This window comes from Lindgomyces ingoldianus (genome assembly GCF_010093535.1).
Source record: "Lindgomyces ingoldianus strain ATCC 200398 unplaced genomic scaffold BDR25scaffold_1, whole genome shotgun sequence".
In the NCBI taxonomy this organism is placed as follows: Eukaryota; Fungi; Ascomycota; class Dothideomycetes; order Pleosporales; family Lindgomycetaceae; genus Lindgomyces; species Lindgomyces ingoldianus.
The window spans coordinates 1,165,994-1,181,818 of record NW_022985162.1 but is presented as its reverse complement, the minus strand read 5'-3'; the positions used below and the strand labels follow the sequence as shown (position 1 = coordinate 1,181,818).

Below are 15,825 nucleotides of genomic sequence, written 5' to 3'. Positions count from 1 at the left end.
AAGGGATTTTGGATTCGTTGCCCCCGTATAGTCAAATCCGGGGAACGATTCTGGGACCACAATACCCACGCTCGTGGATTTTGACAACAAAAACGACGCTGTGTGCTTCTCCTCGGACGCTGCGCCATCCCGTCATCCTAGACGTAAGACAGCACAGCCCGTGAGCTTGCGTTGTTTAGGACGCGCCCATATCGTGCGCAACTCCGGCTCTGTAGGTGGAGGGACTCTCCGAGAAAGCATGCAGAGCCATACAGACAGCGACGCTAGATCTTCCACCGCAAGGCTCCCGCACTTCAGAAACACCACAGTCACTGCTACTGCCGCTGTTAGCGGGATTCTACAGGGCTGCACACAACATCGGCGGGATACGTCAGGGCCTATAAAAGCGGATTTAATATTGAATGCTCATGCGATGACGATGCGAGAGTTAGAAAGCGTCGATCCGAGTTCAAGTCTCTCTGCATTTTATGTCTACGAACTCGCCGCTGGTTTTCTTAGCTAGGCATTTACAGTTCGGAAGGGAAAGGGAGAGGGAGAGAAAAAGGAGAAGATTAACCAAAAGCGGACACATTTCCCCCCCCCCCCCATTGTCCGCATCCCCTCGTCACTTTACCCACTATACCGACAAATCCAACTCCAACAATAACCAACACTCCGCAACCTGCCCCCTATACTTACCATCCCATTTCATCAAAACCCCATATCCATTCACAAAGAACGAGGAATTCCCTAAACCTCGCACGTAACCTAGGTCCAAGAATCTGCCTGCTGAACCTATGGGGATGTATGTTGCTCAACAGCAACGAGACCTTCCCCATTCGGATGGCGAGTCCGACCTTCAGCCTCGTTCTGGGATTCTGAGGTTAACAATAGGTGACCGCAATGATACTGTTATTCGACGAGCGCAAAACCAGAAGGTGGAGAGGGCGCTTGGATAGGGTGGAGCAACCCAAGCTGGCCGGGACGGAAGGCCCAATTGATCAGATGGGGGAGTTGGAGGAAGTGGAACGACGACGGCGGCTGCAGCTGGTTGCAGAGTGAGCGAGAGTGTGGCTCTTTTGATGCTGAGGAATAAGCCTGGAGAAGAAGGTGTAAGGCGCATTGTCGGGAAGGTCGTTGTGCCGAGTAGCCTGACGATGACTGCTTCCTCGCCGAACTGTGGCTTTAAGCCTAAGTCTAAATCCAAGTCTCAATCCGCAGCTAAAAACCCCAACACTACAACCAAACACACCGTCCACAGCCCAAGAATCTCAGAAACCGTAATCCTCGACTTCGAAGACTACTTCCTAGCCACCCATCTCTGCACCTCCTACAACCGCCTCGCAGGTCCCTGGCTCCTACATAAGCTCTCCGCTCGCCAACTCCAATCCATAAAACTCGGTCGTATAAATCTCTAGAGCGGACTTGGACACAGACAACGATATTCAGAGTCTGCGGCTAGACTGCTGCTCCAGCTTGAGGAGGCTGGGGATGTAAGGGGGTTAGATTTGGAGAGTAGGAGTAGGGGAGGAGTGGGTATGAAGAATTTATTTACGGAGAAGGAGTTGTGGGATTTGTATAACTGCCTTAGGTGTGGGAAAGTGAGGTATATGTGGGTGTATTGGGTAAGGAGGGTGGCTGCTAGTAATGTGTCTTCGTCTCTGGAGCCTCAGCACACAGAGGGAAGGATGAGGGGCGAGGGTAAAGGCAAGAATATTAACACCCCGACCCTATCGCCACTCCACTACCAATCACATTTCCAGCCACACTCCCTCCCAGACACCCTGATAGCCATTCAATTCACCCATTCCTGGTCCCTCTCACGAATCCTCATCTTTCTCACCCTAAACCTCCCCCTCAGCATCCCAGCATCTCTTCTCTGCAGCTTCCTAGGCTTGAGCTCCTTTCGTCGCGCAGGCGACAGACTAGGCCCCGGGACATTGGTTGGGACACTCGTGTTAGCGCTGAAGATGCTGTGTTTTGGGGCTTTGGTTTGGGCAGGATGGCTGACTGAAGGAAGAAAGGTTAGTGGGATGCTATGGAAGTTCCGTAAGACAATCATAGGTGCTTCGGCAGTAGACCATGGAGACGCATTCGAGAACCTCTAGGGGAAGGTGAAAGGAAACCAGATGTTAACTTCTACATTACAGGAAGTGGACTTGATATACTACTTCGTAGCCCCAATGGATACTTCTGCGCAATTAAGCCCTGTGAGCTAGCATGCCGTCTTATCCTTTAGTCCCCGTTCTCCAAAACAGCAATATATCATTAATAGCCATAACCCCCCATAGGCAAGCCAGAAATACCAAACACAGTCCCAGGCGCGCCACGCGAATACAAAGCTTGTTTGTGTTCCAGACTCTCCAGTGTCTTCGACACCACCTTCTCCTCCGGAAACCAAGGCATTGGCTTAGGCTTACACCTAAGGCACATGCATCCCATAACGTGCGGCTGGAGGTCATCTGGCAGCTCGGTCGTCGCTGTGCAGGCTACGCACAGACAACCCTCAACATGGTGATGTTCCGCATGGTGTCGCGCTCTAGATTCTGGTTCCAGGTCGCCGCTCCCACGACTATCGCCGCTTCCGTCCTTCCTGTGGCCTGCATCGACCGATTTGTACTGGTGAGCGATGATGGCTTCCTCGCGATCAACGAACTGCCTGTAGCATTGCTCACAGCGCTTGCACAGCTGACAGAACTCCTTATGCTCTAGGTATGACGGTTTGTGCGCCGTCCCCTTGATCATCGATATCACGCTGTGACCCGAGGACCATGACTTAGCGGTGCGGATGGACATGTTGGAGCTCAAACTCGTGGCCGAACGGCGTGATTGCATGCTTGAATGGTGCTTTTCGGCCTGGTGGCGTTTACAAAGTTTGTCCGCCGTGCCGCCCTCGCTACCTTCCGTGAAGTGCTTTTTGGCCCGTGGATTCCGGCTGTGGAGTTGCTTATGTGTCACATGTTGCTGGTGTCCGTACGATCGTCCCGTGGCTTTGGTAGAAACCGTCTCTATTGATGCTCGGGGCGTGCCGGCTGTGGGAGGTGGTCCACCGCGAGAAGGGACTGCGAGTCTGTTTGTCATAGATGGGGGGCTTTCCATGGCCGAATGAGGAGGCTCTATGGAATTAGAGTAAGCAGATGTACGTTTACATTGATAGGAAGTATTGGAGTAGGGGCACAGTCATTGTCTTTACCTGTAAACACAATACCCCCCGCGTGGATCGTGGTATCAGAATCTTCGGAACTCTCTGGTGATCGATCGGCTGTCGCTTTGCGCTCAATGACAATATTTGGGATTCCAAGCTCAGGGTTTCGACCAGAAGGCACTCGCGCGAGGTTTGTTTCCGTGAGGCTGTAGGCTCCGGGAGTAGGGCTGAAGTTGCCTTCATCTTCCTGTATAGGATCGAGGGACTGCACCATGTCGGAAGGTGTCTCCTTCACCTCCTGGCGACATGCAGGGCAACTGGCTATCGAGATGGGCGGTGTCGCATTTGTCCCTGTTTGTGATGTATTCCGACTCTTCGACTGCTCGCTGGACTGTGAGGGCTTCTCCAGGCTCTCGGGCTTCGAGTGCATAGGCAATGATGCTTTTGGGTGGAATGTCTTTGGCTCTAACTGATGCCCAACACGCCAGACGTCGTGCAGGAACAGTGAGGCATGATAGACTCCCGGGATCCACCCCATGGAGGTGTAGGCTATGTTGTATCGCATATCTCGCCAGCGAGCGCGGTTCGGAAGACCGCAGAAGACAAATAAGAGAGGCGGACAGAAGATAGCAGCGGTCTGGAAGATGATGTAGTGTATGACCTCGAGCTGCTCTCCAGTGCCGAACTGGATTTCTGGCGGTAGCACGCCGTATTGCACGTAGACGGTCGGCATGGGGATATGTGCAGTGAGGGAGAGAGAGGGAGAAGAAGAGAAAGGTGGGAAAATGGCCTACCATCGGCATGTTTCTTGGCAGTCCTTGAGGTCGTAACTTCCTGACATTCTAGTAAGGAGTTGGGCGGAAATGGGTGATAGTAATGCAGAACCTGTAGGTCGTGACTACCATGGGGGACGTGAAATGTCTTCCACCCCTTTCTCTGGCTAATACCAGGTAAGAAGAAGCAATAGGATGTCCATTCCGCTTATCATTCGACCTTTTCCGCACACCAACATATTGCATGCAAAATGGCATTAAACATTGCCTATTCCTGACCGCTTATACATTATGCGATATGGCGGTGTATGATAATAATATACTGTGTCCATGTTTGCGCGTAGTACTGCTGGAGCAGTGTTTCTCCTGGGCTAAATTCTGTTCCCTAATTTGGAGACGTCTTGTATTTAAGGACCCATTTCATTATTTTTCACTAGCTTATACAGCTCCTATCCCTAGACCAAAAATGTAGCTGTTTCCGCGATGGAATCTATTTGGAATATATCTCTTTCTTCATTCTCCTAGGTATTTGCCCATTAACATGCCATTGGTTTTTGGGTATTTTAAGAGGGTTTGTGGCAAAATATGAGAGTACCAATACTTTTGCTTTCTTTTAATCTCTTCTGCGCCCCTTCTAAATGCAACTTATACAAGATAGTGTTGTCTGAGGATGTTGCAGGTTCGAAGTTGCCGTAGGACCTTGCTGTTGATGCGGCTACTGTTGGCCCGGGCACGCTAAACCCAAAATTACTAGCTTGAAAGCATGAGCCCAAACTTACCCAGCAACAGCAAACCTCAGATTCCCAACCCCCCCACCCATAGCTGCCCATTCCGCCTTGGAGATGGGCAACACTTCCTCACAAATGGAACCAAAATCTGTAACTTCCTCTCAAAGCCCATGTAGCTCTCCTTTGCCTGACCCTTTTACCTCTATCACGTCGGAGAACGCGCCTATGACTCAACGCGTTCCTTCACTTCCAGCCAAAGATATGAGCCCCATAGCCAAAGAAGCTCTAGGCGGTAAGAAGCGCTGGGTCAGGAAGAGCGGGGTGGGCGAGGATGAGCAGATGGGCGCCGAGAAAGCGCTCCAAGACACCCGTGACTTGGGAAGCCCACCGGACCTTCGTAGCCGGGGCGAATACACCTCCGATGAACAAGAACTCCTGCGAAGAGCTATCACTGCATACATGAAACGATTCCAGCTAGATACGGAGGAGCTTGTTGCAACTCTCGAGTACACAATTCCCACTAAATATTCCGAGGAGCGTGATGATGACCACGACGAGGAGAGGCGAAAGAAAGCCCATATCCGTGCATTCTGGAAGGAAATGCACGATATTCTGCCCGCACGTACCAGCACATCTGTTCAGCGGTTTGTCCGGCGTCGCTACAATGGCTACAAGAATGCTGCAGGTCGGTGGACCCAGAAGGAAGACGATCTCTTGAAGAGTTTCGAAGAGTCATTCCCCAAGCAATGGACAAAGATCTCGAAGCTCTTGGGTACTCGGTCTGCTGGCGACTGCTATGACCGCTGGCGGAACTACATCCAGTACGGTGAGAACTTGAAGACTTCTCGCTGGACGCAAGACGAGGAAGAGATGTTAAGACAGGCTGTTTCGGACGTCGTCGACTTGCTCACATATGAGCACGCTAGCGAAGGGAAGACACTTCGTGGATACGATGTCATGAATGATATCAATTGGCATACCGTCAGCCAGAAGATGGGAGCTACGCGGAGTCGTCTACAATGCTTATCTAAATGGAAGCAATTACAGACCAAAGAAGGAGCTGGCCTGATTTTTCCCAAGCACCAACCCAAGGAAAAATCGGGCAAGAAAATCAAGAAGAAACAAGAGGGGAGTGCTGAGGGCAAGACCGAGATTGACGAGGTGCAGAGCTTGGCAAACGGGAAGAAGAGGAAGGCAGGAAAGGATCTGAGGGCTTCAGGGAAGGCCAAAAAGGCTAAACGGGAAGAGGGCAAGTCGAATGAGTTTATCTCTGCGAGTGATGATGAGTAGCTACCAAGTAGCAAGGGGACCTGTCTTTGCCCCTTGGCTGATTTCTGCACACCGCCCCTGAACTGTAGTGGTACATGGAGGGTTACATTTAATGCATTTTGACAGATTTTCACTAGTAGGAGGCTAGAGAGGTGATCCTAACTGTATCTTTGTTCTCTGGTAGTTAAACTTAATTGGCGATTTGAAATCACGTGATAGCGTGCGCAGGTTGAACAACTGACCTCGTTCCCTTGCCCAGCGAACCCCTTAGCTCTCGACATCTCTAATCCCCGTCCCCATCCACACAACGGGTAAAATAGAAACCGGGAACGTTAATTGTTCTCAGATCCGCCCATACACACCCCCAAATACCTCGATCACGCTTCCGGTCCGCGAGACTCCTTCAAGTCGACACTCCCACTCTCCAACCGCAGCGAGAGCGACCGACCATTTCGCTTCCTCTCCCTCCCCGCCGAACTGCGCCTGCACATCTACGAGATTCTCCTCTTCGATGCGGAGTCCTACATTATCTTGATCGCAACCTGTCACCCAGGCGTCTTCGCCGCTCGAAATCGCTGTACCCCACCAACCTTCGCGTTTGCAGAACTCTCTACGATGAAGCTCTACCTGTGTTATACGAAACCAATACCTTCCTGCTCAGAACGTTCCCGCTGAAATACTGTGTTCCGCAGCTCACGCCGTCCATCGGCTTTTCCAGTGCGGCCCTCATTCGACGCGTTTTCCTATACAGTGCTATAGCCGATTCCCTCCTACTCCTTATGAGGAGGCTAGGAGTGAAGCGCGAATGGTGGGACCACCTACCTAGGGGTGATAGAATTTGGGTCGTGAAGAGGGACGCTACGGCAAAGAGCGGGGTGAAAGGGTTGTGAGGTGCGAGGAAAGAAGGGATGTGGAGTTGCTGAGGTAATTCGGCGGGGATAGTTATGGTCCATCGTTTATCGGCTCTCACTAGTAATGCATGCCACTAGACTCCAACATAGTGCACTATCTCACACTCCCCTCATGCATACGCCTCGTTGTGCACTTCGCTCCTACTTAGCTCCCACCGTAGGTATTCGGGGCAAGCCGTAATATCCGCACCAATGCCACTTCAGCTTCGCTTGCTTCACCTCAACCAGAGTAATAGATACCTTGAAAATGCTGATATGGAGCTCAATACGAGCGGAGCGGTTTAGTGCAACGAAGAGTTTCCTGATCAAACGGGCCGTGGCCTGGTTCCCTCTGTCAGCGCAGTTGACCGGTGTCGTCTAACAATGGAACTGACTTGAACTGTTGTGCAGCGAATCTATCTTTGACGGCAGGAACAGGCGAGTGTTTCCCCAAAGCCTTGAGTTGAGCAAAAGATCAGTAACAGAAGGATCTATGAAAGGGTAAAAAGGATCCCGCCACATTCTCTTTTGGTGAAGCACTACCCCGGACTTCGGACTCGGTTCCTCCCCCAAACACACTCCCGGACTCCAACCCAACGTCGCACAAGTTTGAGGCCAGACTAGCCGTTGCGTGAAGCCAGTTCCCCTGAGGTGGATACAGGTGTCGCACATCCATTCTCGTATTTACATAGCACTTCACCAATCAGGATTATCAGATTGAAGGTTCCTGCACGACACTCCTTCGGACTTCGAAATAAATGAATTTGATGCACAACCACAGATCTTTTACTAATGCCGGCTTGCATTCTTATCAGCTTCATGACATGCATACAGAAACAGGTATAAGGCTTCGCAGGCCTGACATTCTACCAACCCCATAACCCTACAACTTTCCGCTCTAATTTGACCGTCATGATCGGAACGAGTCAGCAGGTATCCCAACTGACCGTCTTCTGGATATCATTTGTCTTCGCGACGATTCCTTTTGGAGGCCGTGTTTGGGCTCGTGAGATTACGCATACAAAATGGTCGCTCAATGATTATTTGATGCTTCTTGCATACGTACGTATGATCTTCTTACTTCCACTTTGAATTTTATAAGGCGCTGATGAGATCAAGGCTTCGACTGTAGGTTTGGTCGTTGTGTCGACTATTGGTGAGAGCACGTATATTGCATCAGAAGCAATATAATGAGCTAACACGATGGCAAGCGGATGTGAAAGGAGGAGTCGGGGCTCATTTGAAAGATATCCCTCGCAAAAACCTCCACACTGCCCTGGTGATTGATCTGAAGGTTTGTCTGTCCTCCTCTTGCCCTAATTCCTCTTAGTTTCGGCCACTCATGCCTACCACGTAGGTCCTCGTAATAACTCCTGTCTTCATGGTCTCCGCCCTCACCTTTGTCAAAATGTCCATCACCCATCTCTACATCTCCCTCTTCCCCCAAGTCTGGCTCCGAATAACCTGTAAATTCCTCCTAATCCTACAATTAATGTTCTGGGCTGGTTTCGTCATCGCCGCGTTCCTAACATGTCGGCCTTTCGAATACCTCTGGAATAAGAAATTACCTGGGGGAGGCAAGTGCTTTGATATCCATATGTTCTGGCTAGGTGGGTCTATTGCTGCGCTTTTATTCGACTTGATGTGCGTCGGCTTGCCGATGCCGGTGCTATGGGGATTGAAGATGGGGATTGCGAAGAAGGTCAAGCTCACTGTGATGTTTGGTCTAGGATTTTTGTACGGTCATCCACTCTCCCCCCTTACAAACCACTCTCCGACCGACAGACTGGCTGACTCCAATCCCCTTGGATACGTAGGATTGTTGTAATAACAGCAACCCGCGTCTACTACGTTACCATCCTCGACTTCAACGACCTAACCTGGTCTTCTCCCCCGGCTGTCATCTTTACAGTCCTAGAAGCCGCCCTCGCAGTCCTAGCCGGTTGTTTACCGGTCATGAACCCCTGTTTCTCGCGAGCTTCCAACGCACTAAGATCGACGTTCGTGCCGTCTCAAAGATCAAAATCAACGGGGAAGTCAGATCAACAACCGCGCTCGCGATCCAGATCTGGGAGACTCTCGTTAGGGTTAAGGACGGTATCTGTGGGGAACTGGGGGAAGGGGCGAGGGAAGAAAGATGTGGATCCTTATCCCTTGACGGATATCCTTGTTTCTGGCGCAGGTCTTGTGGATCAGGAAGGGTTTCCGACGGAACGGTTGATGGCTTCGCCGGGGAGGCTTGCGACGGCAACAGTGAGGATAGGGACGGATTTGAGTATCAGAGTAGAGAGAGAGAGATGTGTTGATGTGGATGCAGCGAACCCGAAATATTCACGTAATGGATAGATAGATAGTATTATGTTTGTATGACAAAGGGAATGGTTCAAATATCCTGAGGTGTTTTTTTTTTTTTAGCACTGCTAGGTCACTACCAAGGCTATCTATTTCCTTCCACCGGATAGCGATGATGCAAAATACCGCACTCAGTTACCAAACTAGAACCAGCTTGCCGACTCTGCCCCACAATGGCCCGTGATTGTATAGATGTTAGGGGCATGGACAATGGTGGTAGTGAAACGATTCAGGGCCGGTCATGTGATTGAACGCTAGGACATGGCTGCTGGGTATTCGAGGGAAGGAAGAGAGCGTGAGAAAGTAAGCTGAGTATTTCCGAAAGCAAAATTCATTGATCCTACACTTCGTGAGAAGAGATCTTCGCCTAATCTACCGTAAAAACCCTAACACCCATTCACTCCTCCACCCCTTGAGAACCTTACCTACTATCCCAGTTTCCCACGCCTGGCCCAAAGTCTTCCCCTAAACAACCCCCTACACAATCAAATACAAGCTCGTAATCAAACTCGGTCCAATAAAGAGTCCCATCCAAAAGATAATATTCCCCAAAGTGTCCCTCCCCTTCATGATCCTCGTCCTACTCATCGCCGCCAGTGGAATCTGACTCAACTGCAACGCAAACAAATACCCTCTCACCTTCTTAAAGAGACAAAACATCAGTATTTCGTGAACAACAGCACTAAGCAAGAACGTCACAAACGTGGCGCCCATCTTGGATAGATGGAACGCTGAGATAGAGGAGTGGTAGACGTGGCGGAGCAGGAAATTGTGAACAGGTCGATTCCAGTCCCGCGCATATTGATCCCAAGATATGCTGTTCCACCAATCGCCGTAGAAGCCGCGGTCCGCGAAGCATGTGAGCTCTGCGAGAACGTTGAGGAGACATTCCCAGATGACATACCAGGCGAGTAGTTGTTCGAGGAGGAGGGGGAATAGCATGTCTGACACGACCCATGGCAGTTCTTTCCAGCGCTGGTCGAGTGTCAAGCCTGCTTCCTTTTGCCGCACGACTTCGACGACAACGGGATAGAGGTAGGCTTGAGAGATGATAATCATGATCCAGATTACTCCGAGCGTAGCCGCGGCTTTCTCGGCGACGTACCACCAGTTTATGCGTTCTTGGCGGGGGTACTCGAGTTCGTAGACAAGAGTGGGGAGACAGGTCCAGTCAATCAAGTTGGTGAGGGTTAGGTTTTTAGGGTAGCAGTTGCCAGAGGTAGTGCATTTGCCTCGGAGTTCTTCGTCCAGAATTGTGATCTCGGTTTTGAGGACACGGTTGAAGGCTTGGATTTGTTCTGCGTTAAGAGGCTTACCGTCTTCGATAGCTTGAGCCATGGAAGCGATTTCGGAGTGTTCTTTGGAGAAGTTAGTGGAATACTTTGGGCCAATGCTACGGCGGTGATGCATATGAGTGTGTTGGCTAGCATCGTCTAGGCCTGAAGCCATTACGGCTTGCGCTTCTGCGGAGGTTGGTGACGGGCTTTCTTGTGCGTCCATTTCTTCAAGCTGTTCTAGCTTTTGGCCGAGTAGTGTTCTGCGCCGATAAACCCGCGATACTGGGTTTGGTCAGTGGATGATGGAAGAGGGAAGTGATAGTATACTTACGATAGCCATTGTAGAAAGCGTATGAGTGCTGCTTCATGAGCAACACAAACACGTGAAGAACGATGAAGACGGTATGCGTCCAGGACCATTCCCGATAAAAACTAACACTGATGACGCTAACAACGAAAAATATCTCCCACAAGGACTGAATGACCCATCCTGATCCACCCCAGGTGAGGTAGTTGTTCGCAATGGCCTTTTGGAGTAAGAAGCCAAAGCTAGTGGATAATGCCATAGCCCCATCAGTGAGTGAGAGGACAAACAGATCTCTATCTACCATGAGGTGCAATATTTCGGCTCTCCCAAACACGGAACCCTGGTTCTTCCAGTTCTGAGCAGCTATTTTGAGAAGCAACAGAGCCATTGCTAGCCAGAACAGGGTGAAGAAGCCATGGAAGGGCGACTGGGAGCCTCGTGGGTTCTGGCGATCAAATGTCGTGAATTGGCGGGTAAAGACGAGATCTCGGAAGCGATTGCGACTCTTTCCATTCAGAATGGCAGCCTCGCGCTCAATGCCAGACCGCATTATCTCACGAAACTCAGGGTCGTCCGTGGTGAGGGTGTACCTTCCCTTCTTGTCCGACTTCTCGATGATGACCTGGATACTCTTGCGCCTACCATTCCTGTCCTTCTGCCCGGGAATAGGACCCGTCGCTCGACTGCCATTGGAATCCAGATGAATGCCAGAATCGCTTGACATTGAAGCTGTTGAAGCTTCAGTTGTGCTCCTAGTCCCGCCATTCCCCGCTCTTCTAGCTTGTGGTACCTTCAATGTCCTTGTATCCTCGCCGTCCGACACCACCGGAGACGAATCAGGCGACCACGAGTCCTCACTCCCTCCGTGATTTCGATGGTTGGAAAGGCCGCTCAGTGCGTAAGCCATTGCAGACTTGCCGCCGGTGAGCGAGGAGACGTCAGGCTTCAAGCCATTCGCTTTGGGGGGGAAGGGGGAGTTGTCCACAGCCATGGTGAAGTGTACTAAGATGTACGGTCACAGAAGTACAACCGGGCTATGTGGCAAATATCAATGGGTATTAATGGGGTGATGGGTCACGGCGGATCATGAGATGGGAGCAGAAGGTTGAGCTGGGAGTTCCAAGGAACAGAGGCGGGGCTGAGAGAGAATGGTGGCATAGACATGATTCTTGTCGAGTGAGCAAGCAAGATATATGGTAAGAATGAGGTGGCTTAAGCTGGGGCACACGACCTCTATAAGCCGGAGGTTCCGACTTGAATTCAGCGTTCGTCCGTCGTTTGGTGAAGCTCGCGCGGAAGCTCGCGCGGAACTTTGCGGCGTGCATGCATCTGCATGCAATTGCCGATGCGAAGGGTGTGGCTGAATTAAGGTTGCGCCACAGTCACCAGCCACTCACGTGCTTGCTGGTGAGCCTAACCCAGGCATCGCTATTTAAAACACACTCAGCCCCCATTCGGAATGGAATGCGAAGATGGACCAATCCCCTCAACCCCCCTAGCCATCGTACTTCGCATTGCCCCCCTGCCCTCAGTGCGAAAAGCCCAGGACTCCCCCGGACTGGCGGAGAATCCTGTCTCCTGACCGACCACCCACAGCTTCAATATGTCACGACAAGGCTTCATCGCTGCAGCCTTTGCTTCAGCCTCCCTTAATTCTGCTCTGACCGACACGGACTGGGAGATCAGGAGCCACTGAGCTTTCGCAAAGAACGCCTCATCAGCTTGGCAGAACCTTCAACCTTGAGCCAATTCGTCTCTGATTCGACCATGGAATGAGGATACGAGCAAGGCGGGACAGCAAGAGGTCAAGGCGTTAAAAATAGGTGAACTCAAGCGACCATAAATGAAGATGAGGCTGCTGTTCAATAATGCGTGGTTTTCGTCGCATCAACCTTCTGTTGCAGCGTGTTTGGTCTAGAAGTCCACTCACTTTCGTCTTTTCTAAAGATTTTTATTTACTCTTCAACTAAATCTCAACGAGATAAAAATGGCTCCGAAAGGAGGCAAGGGAGGGGGAGGCGGTGGTGGTAAATCTGGTGGTGGAATCAGCGCGAGCTGTCCCGGCGCATTCAAAATGTCGTACCTATCAACTCCAATACCTTTTTTCGTGTCTTATTGTGTCTTTTTCCTGGTCATACTCTTCATTATGATTGGTATCGGAAAGGTGAAGAAGAACTATCCCCAATCGAGGAAACTGCTCGGTGGGGTATATGGCGTAGCACAGCTGTGCTTCCTCATGTAAGTCTAACACTCGTTCAAAGCACGCTTCACTAACGAGATCAAGTGGCTACGCTCTGATAATCATCGCAACCATGCTCAAGGAATGCGCAACCACGGACTACTCCTCCTACTTTTCATGGCAAATTGCATTCGGAATCTTCTTTAGGCTCGGCTACTTCATTCTCCTCGTCGTCTTCTTCTGGGGCGTCAACAGCCATTTAGCAGTACCTCTCGGCGGCACTCCTACCTACTATAAGATCATAAGCGGAGTTGTTCTGGGCTTTATTGGCATTCTAACTGTGGCTGTCACTGGTCTTTCTGCGTACAACAGCTGGACCGCAACAGACGCCGGGTCGAACGCAGAATCAGTTATCAGTCCTTTCAAAGGTCTTTTAGTCGCCTATTTGGTCTTCTTCCTTCTTTCTATCTTCGCTGGATTCGCGCTTATGGTCGTTTCCATTTCTCAAATGCGCTCAAAAGGCATACCCACCCATGTAAGCACTCTCCATTACCATTCAAAGTCTCTCGCTAACTGACAATGCAGGGACTCATGGGATGGGCCGGTTTTGCCACCTTTTGCATGTTCATCTGGGTCCTCTTCTATCTGGTCGAAGCCATTGCAGCCGTCATGGACAAATACTTCGACCAGGGGAAGGCCTGGGACCAGCAGCGCACATACCAAGCCTTTGAATACATCGAAGATCTCTTCCAAGCCCTCTCCTTCATCGCCATCCTCTGCATCGCAAAGCATCGAGCCTTTGCTAATCCTGCCGCTGCGGTCCCGCAGCCAATGTACAACGCCGCTCCGACATACCAGTCCGTTCCTCAACAGCCAGAATACCAGAAGGAAGCAGTCGCGCAGCAGCAACACGTTTACCAACATCAGCAGATGCCGAATGCTCAGAACCAGCAGTATCAATACTTGAATCCGGCAACAGGACAACCATATTATTATCAGCAGCAGCAGCAGCAGCAGCCGGTGTATAGTAACGCGGTGCCGATGAGTGCACCGAGTCCGGAGGTTACGAATTCGAAATAAGGCATGGTCTAAGAATTGGAAATACTTATGGGCCGTTGGATGGCGTCTCCTTTTCCGGCATCGTATTGGAATCGATCAACAATATATTGAAACTCCCTAGTGTTGGATCTTTAGTTGAACCTTCGATTAAGCTTCTCAGATGTATTTTTCTCAAGTGAAATGCTTCCAGTAGTCAGTCATTCGTTCAACCAGATACCCCCTTGGTAGAATATATCCTTTGTAATAGTAATTCTCCTGCAAAGCAACTGTACACACACCCAATCTGTCCTGCGTACTCTCCTACCTAGTCAGCCCCTCTGATTCTTACCAACCTCCCTTCGGTCTCTCATGCCCATCTCTATTTCAACTCCCTCGTCTTCGGTCATTTTTCACTGTAATCCAACTCCTACGCGCGTTTCTAAATTGACGGAAGCTTGAGTCTTGTGGACCCATTGGCTCGCACCAAGTCTAGTCGCCCTCGGTCATTAGACTGAAAAAAAACTAAAACTTTCCGACCCCTGGAATATGTTGGAGCCGGCCATGTGCTGCCCTTGGACAAAGCGGAGACCGAGGAATTGTCCTAATCTGGACCTACGACTATGTTGAAGTCGGTATTTATATAAAGGTGCATATCAAGTATGCCTGTGGTACGCGTTTCGGGTTGGATATTAATTCTCCTGGTCGACACCCACTTTGTCTTCTCACAACCACTTTTGTCTTTAATTACGAAACCCTTTGACAATCGCGCGCTCATACCCCCCTTTCCTCGGTCTCTGTGAGACACTCAAGAATTTATTGATCTAATTTCGCATGGGCGGCTTGCCTCCGGAAGAAAAATATACTCTTGGAAGTGTATATACACATCCACTAGACCCTCTACCCCACGATCCTCCACAACAAAGTTCGCTCTTGTCATTCGTCATTAATAAGAGCGTGGAAGGGGTGCCTCCGGGATATCACTGCGCATCGCTTCCCTTTCCGCTTAGTGCGATGCATGGAGAAGTTTTTTCGCCCCACCACCGTCGGTGATGCATTGTTGCAATGTGTCACAGAATATTGGAAGGAGAGTGCATGTTAGTGGGGACTCCTGGTTGAAGGAAGAGGAAAATGGAACTGGGAAGAGGCCTAGGCCAAGAGGGTTTACGTACAGACACACTAGTTGTTAGCTCGATGAGCGAGCTCCATTGTTTCGTGGGTAGGGTTCAGAACAGATATTTTAGATATCAAACAGATAAAAGGTACTTAAAATGCAATAGCGAGGGGTTATCCGTACGCCGTTGTTGTGTTGAAATAAACTAGATCAGTCGGTAGCTTCGTCGGCATCTCCTCAGTTGTGAGGTCGAGGAAACGGTAAGGAGAGCCGCCACGAAGGTGTTGGGGAGACGCATGTTTGGCATAAAAGAAGATTCTGTTTAGTATTCTCAAGGTTTAGCGGGGAGTTCAAGGACTAATGTCGGAAAAAGCGAAATGATGGAGAGCAATCCTCAGGTGTCAGGCCGCCTTTTATACACTCAAACGGATGGTCTGGATCACCTGTATCTAAAACTTCCAACTACGCTGGATATTATAGCCGCCTGTTTCAAGCAAAAAGCCGAATGTTTCTTCCTTGGAGTAGAAACTTCACTACATATAGTCAAGAACAAGTTTGATTGAGACTGAGATCGTGGTCGACACTCGGTGCTGAATCCTGTAAACGAATCCTTCGCATACAGGGCAAATAAAGTCGTGACGCTTAGACCCACAGTCCGTATTAAATCTTAAGAGATATTGTGTTGAAATCCTTTCATTGAATCCTGCCTTGGCAGGAACTGAGGACTGACTGTTTAGCGAAGAAATCGGTGCGTTTGAAAAACAATAGCGGTTAGTG

At 50.2% G+C, this 15,825-nt stretch overlaps 6 protein-coding genes across 6 annotated transcripts; 3 read left to right on the top strand and 3 right to left on the bottom strand.

Moving 5' to 3' along the window:
• Window positions 1-1,774: 1,774 nt before the first annotated feature.
• Window positions 1,775-3,857, bottom strand: BDR25DRAFT_308621 (uncharacterized protein; the record flags this gene model as incomplete). Its single annotated transcript, XM_033691024.1, has 3 exons — window positions 1,775-1,989; window positions 2,286-3,095; window positions 3,173-3,857. The coding sequence occupies 3 exons, from the start codon at window positions 3,855-3,857 to the stop codon at window positions 1,775-1,777; spliced, it is 1,710 nt and encodes a 569-aa protein (XP_033554586.1).
• An 856-nt stretch (window positions 3,858-4,713) lies between these two features.
• BDR25DRAFT_3494 (uncharacterized protein) lies at window positions 4,714-6,067 on the top strand. The gene has a single exon (XM_033694546.1). The coding sequence runs from the start codon at window positions 4,740-4,742 to the stop codon at window positions 5,913-5,915; it is 1,176 nt and encodes a 391-aa protein (XP_033554585.1). The 5' UTR covers window positions 4,714-4,739; the 3' UTR covers window positions 5,916-6,067.
• Window positions 6,068-6,850: 783 nt separating this feature from the next.
• BDR25DRAFT_348062 (uncharacterized protein) lies at window positions 6,851-7,605 on the bottom strand (the record flags this gene model as incomplete). The annotated part of the gene is made up of 5 exons (XM_033694361.1): window positions 6,851-6,899; window positions 6,951-7,126; window positions 7,176-7,241; window positions 7,305-7,430; window positions 7,480-7,605. 5 exons carry the CDS (start codon window positions 7,603-7,605, stop codon window positions 6,851-6,853), a joined length of 543 nt encoding a protein of 180 aa, XP_033554584.1.
• Window positions 7,606-8,168: 563 nt separating this feature from the next.
• BDR25DRAFT_166115 (uncharacterized protein) lies at window positions 8,169-8,749 on the top strand (the record flags this gene model as incomplete). Its single annotated transcript, XM_033684094.1, has 2 exons — window positions 8,169-8,521; window positions 8,602-8,749. Coding segments are annotated over 2 exons (501 nt in total), but the record flags the coding sequence as incomplete, so codon positions are not given.
• Window positions 8,750-9,613: 864 nt separating this feature from the next.
• Window positions 9,614-11,627, bottom strand: BDR25DRAFT_320944 (MBOAT-domain-containing protein; the record flags this gene model as incomplete). Its single annotated transcript, XM_033691935.1, has 2 exons — window positions 9,614-10,695; window positions 10,745-11,627. 2 exons carry the CDS (start codon window positions 11,625-11,627, stop codon window positions 9,614-9,616), a joined length of 1,965 nt encoding a protein of 654 aa, XP_033554582.1.
• Window positions 11,628-12,707: 1,080 nt separating this feature from the next.
• On the top strand, window positions 12,708-13,979 carry BDR25DRAFT_308617 (uncharacterized protein; the record flags this gene model as incomplete). The annotated part of the gene is made up of 3 exons (XM_033691023.1): window positions 12,708-12,958; window positions 13,005-13,434; window positions 13,485-13,979. 3 exons carry the CDS (start codon window positions 12,708-12,710, stop codon window positions 13,977-13,979), a joined length of 1,176 nt encoding a protein of 391 aa, XP_033554581.1.
• Between the last annotated feature and the right edge of the window lie 1,846 nt (window positions 13,980-15,825).

Bases quoted from the DNA above. Each gene is read 5' to 3' on its own strand.
- BDR25DRAFT_3494 (XM_033694546.1), top strand. From the start codon at position 4,740: ATGGGCAACACTTCCTCACAAATGGAACCAAAATCTGTAACTTCCTCT.